Consider the following 10,910-nt stretch of genomic DNA (forward strand, 5'->3'; position numbering starts at 1 on the left):
GTAACATTCTGCCGCATGTGTCATCGTTCCATCTCTCTCTCTCTCTCTTTCTCCCCAGCCCCCACCCCGTCATGAGCTGTGTCTCTCCCCACCAAAATGATATGTTAGAGTCTTAACCCCCAGTAGCTCAGAATGTGACCTTATTTGGAAACAGGGTGGTTGCAAACATAATCAGTTGAGGTCCTACTGGAGTAGAATGGGCTCCGAATCCCATGTGACTGGTGTCCTGTGAGAAGACAGAGGCACAGAGAGGTGACACGCGACTGAGGCAGAAACGGGAGTTGTGCAGCTGCAAGACAAGGAGCTTGTCAGCAAACCACCGGAAGCTAGGAAGAGGCATGGATGGATTCCCCTAGAGGTCGCAGAGGAAGCATGACCCTGTTGATTTCAGCCTTCCGGCCTCAGAACTGCGAGCAAATAAATTTCTGTTGTTTTAAGCCACCCCGATGGTGGCACTTTGATATGGCAGCCCCAGGAAACCGATACACCCCCCACCACCGTCCATTCTCTCTACATACATGTATTTTTTTCTGAACCTTTTGAGAGTAGGTTGTGTACATCATGCTTCTTTACCTCTAAATATGTCAGTGTTCACGTCCTAAAAATAAGAAGGAGCTTCTTACACACAACCACGGTAGTTATCAAAATCAGGAAATTCAACATCAGCACTACAGGCTTACCCAATCTGAGGTCCGTATTCAATCCCGTCAATCATCTCAATCACGTCCTTTCCAGCAACTGTATTTTTCCAGCCCAGGATTTAATCTCATCTCCTTCACTCTGGAGCCGGTTCCCATCGTTCCTTGACTTCTGTGACCCTGACGCTTTGAAGAGTACAGGCCAGTTATGTTGTGGAATGACCCTCAGTGTGGGTTTGCCTGGTATCTCCTGGAGGTTGGACTCAGGGATGTGCTTTTGGCGGGAATCCCCCAAAAGTGATGCAGTGTTTTCAGTACATCATAGCGTGGTGGCCCGATTTCAGTATGTCCCACTATGGGGGATGTTCAGTTTGATCGCTTGATTAAAGTGGTGTCTGTCAGGCTGCTCTGGCATGAATCACTACTTTCCCCTTGGTAACTCCTCTCTCTGTTTTAAACACACACACACACACACAGACACACACACACACACCCACACACACCCCTTGCTTTATTATGTAAGCAATACCTCTTGAGGATTTCAGTACATCATCTCCTAGAAAGGGAATCTTTTGATACCAGCACAGAGAGAACCCCCTCCTGCTTTTCTTTTACATGTGCCTGTGTCCCATTACATGGCTGCACCATGATTTGCTAAAGAGTCCTCTATGGATGCATACGTGGGCCAATTCCAATCTTTTGCTATTTCTCTCTGTTCTTCAAACACACACTCTTGGGGTTCTCCTGCCCCCTCCCCTCCCGTGCAACCCCTTTTCTTGATTACTCCCCTTCTGCCTGAGGTTGATCCTCTCCTTTCTCCACGCCCTCTCTCTAGATGATCTCATCCTGCCCCTCAGCTTAAAATACCTCCCTTGGGCCAATGACTTCTAAATTTATATCTCCGCCCATCTCTCCCCTGAACTCCAGGCTCGTATGTCTAACTCTGTTTGGATGTGTGCTAGGCATATCACATTTAAGACCTCCTCAAATGGAATTCCTGTTCTCCCAGCTCAGTTCTCCCTAAAGTTTCCCCATCATAGGGAATAGACCCACCATCGTTCTAAACATTTGAGCCAAAAATAGTCACTGAAAATTTTGTAATTGAGGTACAATTCATATAATATAAAATTAACTAACCATCTCAAAGTGTACACAAGTGGCATTCAGTACCTTCACAATCTTGTGCAACCATCACCTCTATCTAGTCCAAGAATTTTCATCACCCCCAAAGGAAATCTGGTACCTATTAAGCAGTCAATCCCCATTCCCCACCCCCTCAATCCCTCGCGACCACAAATCAGTTTTATATTCCTATGGCTTTACCTATTCGGGAGCTTTTACATACATGGAATCATACAGGTTTGTGTCTGACTTCTTCGACTTAGCATAATCTCCTCCAGGCTCATCGATGTTGTAGCATGTATCAGAATTCCATTCCTTTCTGTGGCTGAATACTATTCCATTGTATGGCTACACCACTTTGTTTATCCACTCATCCACCAATGGATGGATCCAGGTCTGTAATGAAGAGATGCATGGATCAGGGTAGGAGGCTACAACATACTTTATTTAACAGTGTATTGATTTGATTTATAACATTTAAATATTTAACTATATACAACTTAATAATAAAAATTCAAAATGAGGAAAGGACTTGAATAGACATTTCTCCAAAGAAGATATATCGATGGCAACAAGCATATAAAAAGATACTCAATGGTATCACTCATTAGGGAACTGCAAATCAAAACCACAATGAGATGCGACCTCACATCCAGTACGATGGTTATTATTTAAAACAGAAAAACAGAACATGACATTTGTTGGCAAGGATGTGGAGAGACTGGAACCCTTGTGCATTTTTGCTGATGGGAATGTAAAATGGTGCAACAGCTGTGGAAAACAATGCGGTGGTTCCTCAAAAAAAATTAAATGTTGAATTGCCATATGATGTAACAGTTCCAGTCTCAGGTATACACCTAAGATAATTAAAAGCAGAGACCCAAACAGTCAATGTACACCAATGTTCACAGCAAATTTATTACCACTAGACAAATGGTTAGAACAACCCAAGTGTGGGACTGCCCTGGTGGCACAGTGGTTAAGAATCTGCCTGCCAATGCAGGGGACACGGGTTCGATCCCTGGTCTGGGAAGATCCCACATACTGCAGAGAAACTAAGCCCATGAGCCACAACTACTCAGCCCATGTGCCACAACTACTGAAGCCTCCATGCCTTGAGCCCATGCTCCAAAACGAGAAGCCCCTGCAATGAGAAGCCTGCACACCGCAACAAAGACCCAACACAGCCAATAAATAAAATGAATTAATTAATAAATAAATTTATTAAAAAAAAAAAAAAGAACAACCCCAGTGTCCATCAACAGATGAATGGACAAACAAATTGTGGTATGTCCATACCTGGACTATTACTCAGTCATAAAAAGGAAAACAGCACTGACACATGCTACATCATTAATGAACCTTGAAAACAGCAGGCTAAATGAAAAAAGCCAGACGTAAAAGCCAGACAAATACTGTATGATTCCCCTTATATGAGGTACCCAAAATAGGCACATTCATAGAAACAGAAAGTAGAATAAAGGTTACCAGTTGCTGAGGGAAGAGGAGACCGGCGAGGTTTTGTTGAACAGGTATAGCGTTTGGGATGATGGGAAAGTTCTGGAAATAGTTGTGATGGTTATGCAACATGGTGAATATAATGTCACTGAACTGTATTTTTTCAAATGGTTAAAGTAGTCATTGTTGTGTTATGAATATTTTACCACAAATTTTTTAAAACTCGGAAACGAGGGAACTATAAAAATATACATTTAACTATTTAGTAAATGGGCCAAAATGTGCACTCATGTCCCAGCCCCACGAATGCTCAAGACCCACCATTTCCTTCTACTCTCTTTTCCCAGCCGCCATCCCAAGAAAAAGTCCCAAGCCCCTACCAGGGGCTACAAAGTTCTGGCATCACCTCACCTCTCCTGCCACCTGCTTTTTTCTCCAGTTTTCTTCTTAACTCTCCTTTGTTCCCTCTGCCCCAGTCACACTGGTGTCTTTGCTATTCCTCAAACACACCAGGCAGGCTCCAGCCTCAGGGCCTTTGCACTGGCTGCTCTTTCCGCTTAGAACACTGTTTTCTCAAACATTCACATCTTGCTCCTTCAGGTCTTGGCTCAAACGTCACCTCAGCACATTGCAAAAAATTACAACATCCCCCATACATGTGTGTTACCCATGCACACACTTTTTCTCTTTATCCCTCTTTCCTGCTTTATTTTTTCCCCAAACAACTCATTATCACCGTGTGACATATGCTATATCTTTCTTATTTATTTTGTCTCTGCTCTGTCTGCCCAACAGAGTGTCAGGGAATTTTGTCTGTCATGTCCACTGCTGCATCTCCACTGCCTAGAATCCAACTCACACGTGGTGCAGATAGTATACTAATTTGCTTTATTTGTAAAGCTTTTGTACTCCTCAGGAAAAAAAAAAGTAAGAAAAGAACCTCAAATCTTTTTAAATGAGTAAAGAAAGATATGAACAGAAAATTTAGAGAAAAATTAAACTGAATTAAAAATTTAAGAATTAATTAGCTGTGTGGCCCTAGGTAAGTGATTTACCCTCTCTGGTCCTTTTCCTGACTATAAAATACAGGAGCTGCTCAATAAATACTTGTTGAATGAATGGGCAACTAAACCAATAAAACAACATTTAACTCATAGACTGTGGTAAAAGTTAAATGACTTACTGAAAAACAATATATATATATTGAAAGAGAATACGTATATGTATATAACCAAATTGCTTTGTTGTAGAACCGAAACTAACACAACATTGTAAAACAACTGTACTTCAATTTTTTAAAAAATAGTTTAAAAAAATTAAATGACAGTACTGATGCAGCGCTTAGAATGTTGTCTGGCACACAGAACACCCTATGTAAGTGGTAACAGTGACTCCTTTTAAAAATAGTATTATTAATGTAGAAAACATTTTAATAACTTTTAATTAATGGGAATACCTAGCAGAGGATGTAAATCACCGTGGTATCTGCCATGACAGTGAACTGTGCTAGGACACTGGTCTCATCTTCTTTGACTCCTTTAGTTCATAACATTGTGTGCCTGTGGTTTCTTATTTAATTAAATTAATTTTAAACACTAAAAAAAAATAGTATTATTGTTGTGGTAATTATATGCATCCTTCAAGATCCCTTCCAGTGTCTCCTCCTCCAGGAAGCCTTCCCAGATGAGGCCAGATAGGATCAGTTGCTCATGGTCCCCAAAGCACTTTATGTAGTTTTCTCTTTAAACTTCAGCAAAACATGTCCCAATTAGTACACTCTATATTCTATGTCCTGCACCGAGGATCAGAACACATCTTTGTGATAATTATAGGGCTTTTCTCCTTGGCTGTAAACAGGCTGGCCTGGCCTGTCATAACCACTGGACTAAGCTCCTAAATTTAAGCAGAGCTTGTTTCATTCATTCAAGGATGCTCAACACGTTGCCTGGAGCCTGGAACAAGGAAACTTCTCAGGCGATATTGCGATCCAATAAATGAACCATTCTGTGGCCTGCCTCTCAATTTGGAATGTGCATAAACCCAGGGATATGCAGTGGTGCCCTGAGGACTCATAAGCTTCTTAGAAACATCTCTATTACAAGTCTTTTTTCCCTAGTTTTACTGAAAAATAATTGACATACATCACTGTATAAATTTAAGGAATACAGCACGATGGTTTGATTTACCTATGTTGTGAAACGATTACCACAAGTTCAGCTAACATCTACCCTCTCATAGAGATACAATAAAAAGAAAAGAAAGAAGGAAAGGAAAAAGGAAAAAAAATTCTCCTTCTGTTGAGAACTCAGTACTTTTTTCTTCCTTGCTTTACACCCTCATATTTATTTATCAGATAAACAATATGTTTAAAAATCATTATTGCCAAGAACTCGTAGTAGTCTTTCGACAACTTTCCCATATCTTGTGCAGCAGTGTTAGCTAAAATCCTCATTTTGTACGTTACATCCCTACTACTTATTTATCTTACTACACGAAGTTTGTATTTTTTGACCACCTTCACTCATTTTTTTCCACCCTTGACCCGCTGTCTCTGGCCACCACCAATCTGTCTGCTGTATATATGAGTTTTTGGGTTCGTGTTTTTTTTTTTTTTTTAATATTCTACATATAAGTGAGATCACATGATATTTGTCTTTCTCTATCTGACTTATTTCATTTAGTGTTATATCCTCAAGGTCCATCCATGTTGTCATAAATAGCAGGATTTCCTTCTTTTTAATGGTATTCCTGTGTGTGTGTGTGTGTGTGTGTGTGTGTGTGTGTGTGTGTGTGTGTGTGACATTTTCTTTATCTATTCATCATTGATGGGCACTTAGGTTGTTTCCATATCTTGGTTACTATAAACAATGCTCCTGTGAACATGGAGGCACAGATATCTTTTAGAGTTTCCCTTTTCTTCGTATAAATACCCAGAAGTAGAATTGTTGGATCATACAGTCGATCTGGTTTTCATTTTTTGAGGAACCTCCATACTGTTTTCCGTAGTGGCTGCACCAAGTTACATTCCCCATGGCAAATATTTTTTTAATTTATTTATTTATTTACTTATTGGCTGTATAAGGTCTTCATTGCTGCACACAGGCTTTCTCTAGTTGCTGCAAGCGGGGGCTACTCTTCATTGTGGTGGGCGGGTTCCTTATTAGGGTGGCTTCTCCTGTGGTGGAGCACAGGCTCTAGACATGTGGGCTTCAATAGTTGCAGCACATGGGCTCAATAGTTGTGGCTCACAGACTCTAGAGCATAGGCTCAACTGTTGTGGCGCATGGGCTTAGTTGCCCTGTGGCATGTGGGATCTTCCTAGAGCAGAGATCCAACCCGTTTCCCCTGCATTGGCTGGTGGATTCTCAACCACTGCGCCACCTAGGAAGTCCATGGCAAATATTTTTGTTGGCCAGTTTTACTTCATCTTTTGAGAGAAAAACTCACCTTTGTATTAAAATGGATAACACTATGTTATGCAGTGGGATGTGAATTTTTAATTCCAAAATTAGACTTCAAAGAAATCCGTATCAAAGAGGTGGTTCCTCAAACCCCTAGATGGGAAGGCATAATTTTCTTCTCTTCTCTCTACTGGTAAACTTGAAAAGCAATGTGTTAGTCTTGTTGTTTTATAAAGGAAGAGTCCTGGTTGGTTATGACCAGTTCGTACTCAATAAAGAAGCAGGTCCATGGGATATCCCTGGTTATCTAGTGGTTATGACCCCACACCTTCACTGCTGAGGGCTCAGGTTCGATCCCTGGTGGGGGAACTAAGATCCCACAAGCCATGCGACCGAAAAAAAAAAAAAAAGAGAGAGAGAGAAGCAGGCCCACTATGAGGACACAGGGTGAAGAACTTATTATGGAATAGGATCTCAAGCAATCATAGACAAATCTGGGGGACGTGAAGACCCAGGAAGGGGTGGTGGGGAGCCTGAGGGTTGCTGGAGGAAAAGTATATGTAAGGTCAGTGCCTCTGTAACTAGTATTGGGTTTTAAGTCTCTGTAGGTCAGTTGGCTGCATGGTTGGGAAACTAGAACCTGGAACCCATGAAAATAAACCGGAACCCTCCAGTGTCTCTTACCAACGTCAAATTCATGCATGACCTGCCGGAGAAGCAGGTGCCATTCCCCCTGCGGAGTTACTCAGGCTCCTGGCCCCAAATTCACAGAAGCTGGAAAAGGACAGCCGGTGGGAGCAGCTGGAGCTGAGGTCCGATGCTGCCCCAAGCCCACAAGGTGAGCCAGCAGACCAGTAAACAAGAGGCATGAACCCCATCATGGCCTCTGGGTCCTGTGCAGACCTTCCCACCATAACAGCTATGGCATCGCTTCTCTTATCCAAAACTCCTGCAAATTTCCCTTAAGACAACTCTAACCCAGAGCCATCCGGCGAAAGGTGATCTAGGATACATAGGTCCAACTTAGCTAAGTTGGACAGAACTAAATTGCCGCAGTGCCCAGAGAGGGAGAATGGGCTACCCATGGTCACACAGCAACTGTATGTTGGAACAGGAACCAAGCCAGGTGACACAATAAGTTACCTTCTTCTTGGGGAACAGCATAGTGTAGCATGAGGCTAAATATTTAGGGCCCAGGAGTCAGGGTGCTTGAGGAAGGAAGTCTAGCTTTGTCATTCATTAGCTATGTGGCCTTAGGTAACTGAATTAACTTCTCTGATCCCCAGTTTTTTACTATAAAATTGGAGACATTAATAATACCCCTTCATAGGGTTGTTGTAAAATGAAATGTGTGAGCTTAGCATGGTGCTGGGCACATTATGAGAGCTTGTGGCAGGTTGACTGTGTTCACTGTTATTTCCAATTCCCCTGCACTTCTAGGTGCGTGGGCAACTGTACTTCCCCGCCTCCCGGAAATTAGGTGTGGTCATGTGACTTACTTTGGCCAATGAAATATGAGCAGAGGTCATGTCACTTCCTGGTGGAAGTATTCAAATTCTGGTGTGTGAGTCCCGCTGCTCTCCTTTGGCTGTGGTGGTCATGGAAGTACATGATGTCTTGGAAATCAAAGCAGCCTGGATCACTGAATCACAGTATGAAGGAGGTTGCCCTGAGAGGTGTCTATGATTCTCTCAGGTCTGCCTTCCTCTGGATGTAGAATTCATCAAGATGCCTTGTCTTGTGGTTCCAAGATGGCCTCCTGCAGCTCCTATATTTATTCTTTCACATCTAGGGGAAAAGACAGTGTATTCCTCCTCACAGCTAGTCACAAAACTCCTGACCATCATTTTAATTGGACTGAGTCCATGCATCCAGCCCTTATCCAATCTTCAAGACCAGGGTGATGGAATGCACTGATTGGCGTAGGCTTGGGTTACCTGGGTGACCATTTCTGAACCAATCACGATGGCAAGGGGGTGGGATTATGCTGATTAGTTTAAGCAGTTCAGTGCCCACCCATGGAGCTGGGAGTTTGGAAGGTGTAAGTCTGATTCAAACCTACCGCTTTTATTACTGGGGTGGTGAGAGGAGAAACAGCCATTGTGAAGGTGATCACGTGTGCAGGACATTTCTTTTTCCTTTTAAAAAATATATTTGAAACAGTCACAAACTCATAGGAAAGTTGTAGGTATGGTACAAAGAACTTTTCCCCTTCTGAATCATTTTGAGAATAAATTGCAAATCTGGTGCTCTGTCATCCCTGAATACTGTAGTGGGTATATCTTACAAACAGGGAGATTCCACAGGAAAGGTACTTTTGTTCCCTTTGATTCATACATTTGATGTTTGACAACATAATAGCCCACATTCCTCCACCAAACTTTCCATTTATCCATTTGCTTATATCCACATAGATTCATGGATTTGTGTTTTATTCAAGGAGTTATGCTCTGTTGCCCTCATTTTTAACTTTGATGCTCAAAATGTCCCAGATTTGGCCAGTGGGAGCCCTTCAAGCTGGCTCTGTGCCCTTCTACCTGTTCTCATCATTCTTTGAGCATTTCCTTACTTTGTGACCCCAAAATAGTTCCAGGCTCATCTTGTATCTTCCCTGTCCCCCCACCCCCAGAATCAGCCATTTTCTCAAGGGAGAAGATCCCCTTGGACTCTGATTTCAGTGCAACTGGCCGGGCCAATGCTCCAGCGGTTGCCATGGAGACCGCTGGGCCACATAGCAGGAGGTGGTGATGTCATTATGGGAGCAAGTGCAGAGGCCACATCCTGTCTTAACCAGGCCACAGGGCAGTGAGGCAACCTCTGGGCCAGCGGCAAGGAATGAGCTGCCCTGCCTGCCGGGCACCCACCCAGGACACCCTGGTGGCAGCAGCCCCAAATGCGATCAGCAGTCCTAGATCTGCTGCGATTGCCAGGGCCGGCGAGGCCTTTGAAGACCGCCGCCAGAAAGAGGGACCAGCATCTTCAGACCTTCCCTCATGCAGCCTTGCCTAGGACTCAGGATCCACGAGCTAGCCAGCAGGCACCCACCCCTGCTTCACACAGCATAAGTCCCTAGGAATTTCCAAAAGCCCCCTGGGAGGAAGGTTACAGAAGGCTGGACACTGTGCTGCCCTGTGGGCAGGGCCTGGGGCATCTTTGACTCAGGTGGGCAAATTGGGCCCCATGAGGCCTCTCTCTTGCCCTTGGGAAGGAATCGTGGCATCCTGAACAACGTTTTGGATTCCCAAGGCAGCTCAGGTGTGCACCAGCAGGCATACTGCTGCCTCAGAGAGCTAGACAAGATGCTGTTAGGTGTCAAGGACATTGCACTGTTGGAGCGTGGGGGCAAGGCCCTCAAGGTGGACAGTTACAAGTCCCTGATGATCCTGGATATCCCAGAAGACTGCAGCCATGAGGAATCCGTAGAGATCATACGGGCCCCCCTAAAACCTCTGCGTAAGTTCAAAGTGGCTGGGAAGGTCTTCGTGGAAGAAGAGAGATCCAAGGCCGCCATCATTAGGCTGACAGAGGACATCAATTATGCCATGATTGCCAGGGAAATCAAGGGCAAGGGCCCGCCCGTGGAGAGCTGTCCACATGTCCCGGAAGCAGGATATTGAATTCCTGACCAAGCTGAACCTCTTCCTGCAGAGCGAGGGCAGAACAGTGGAGGATGTGGCCCGGGTCCTGAAGCAGGAACTGTATCCGACAGTGACAGGCCTCAGAGAGCTTCCTGCCAGAAAGTGCTATGTGGCCGAGCCAGGGGAGAAGCCAGGGGCTGGGGCCACCGCTGGGGTGGACGGGGTGCCGCCTCTGGACTCCGCAGAGAAGAACAAGGCTGGAGATGGCAAGAAAGGCAAGTGGAAACGCAAGAAGAACTGTCGACGGCACCACGCATCTGACAAGAAGCTGTGAAGTGAGGTGGGGTGGGCGTGGGGGCGGCTGAGTGAGGGTGGGCGTCTGCTGAGTGGGTGCGGATGGTGATTTGGGAAGGTGGGTACCCTCTGAGTAAGTTCGGGGAATGCAAGTGAGTGTGGATGATGGGAGGGAGGATTTGAGTACGAATGGGTAACATCCGACCAGTGTGAGCAAATGTGGGTGTTTTTATCTGAGTTGACTTGCAGGTGCCATCTGAGTGAGTATGGGTCACTCACTCATTCATTCATCCATTCTACAGATGTGTATTGCACATCTCCTCTGTCCCAGGCACTGTTCTAGGAGCTGGGGACACAGAACGGAGCAAATCCAATGCAAGTTGCTGCCACCATGGCACTCATGGTGAGTGGGTCACATT

At 44.5% G+C, this 10,910-nt stretch overlaps 1 protein-coding gene across 1 annotated transcript; it reads left to right on the top strand.

Annotated features, from left to right (window-relative positions):
• The first annotated feature begins 9,918 nt into the window (after nucleotides 1–9,918).
• Nucleotides 9,919–10,531, top strand: PNMA8C (PNMA family member 8C). Its single transcript, XM_057711132.1, is given in 2 exon segments — nucleotides 9,919–10,191; nucleotides 10,193–10,531. Coding segments are annotated over 2 exon segments (612 nt in total).
• The last annotated feature ends 379 nt before the right edge of the window (nucleotides 10,532–10,910 follow it).

The sequence above is a fragment of the Hippopotamus amphibius genome, chromosome 16, assembly GCF_030028045.1.
Source record: "Hippopotamus amphibius kiboko isolate mHipAmp2 chromosome 16, mHipAmp2.hap2, whole genome shotgun sequence".
Classification (NCBI taxonomy): domain Eukaryota; kingdom Metazoa; phylum Chordata; class Mammalia; order Artiodactyla; family Hippopotamidae; genus Hippopotamus; species Hippopotamus amphibius.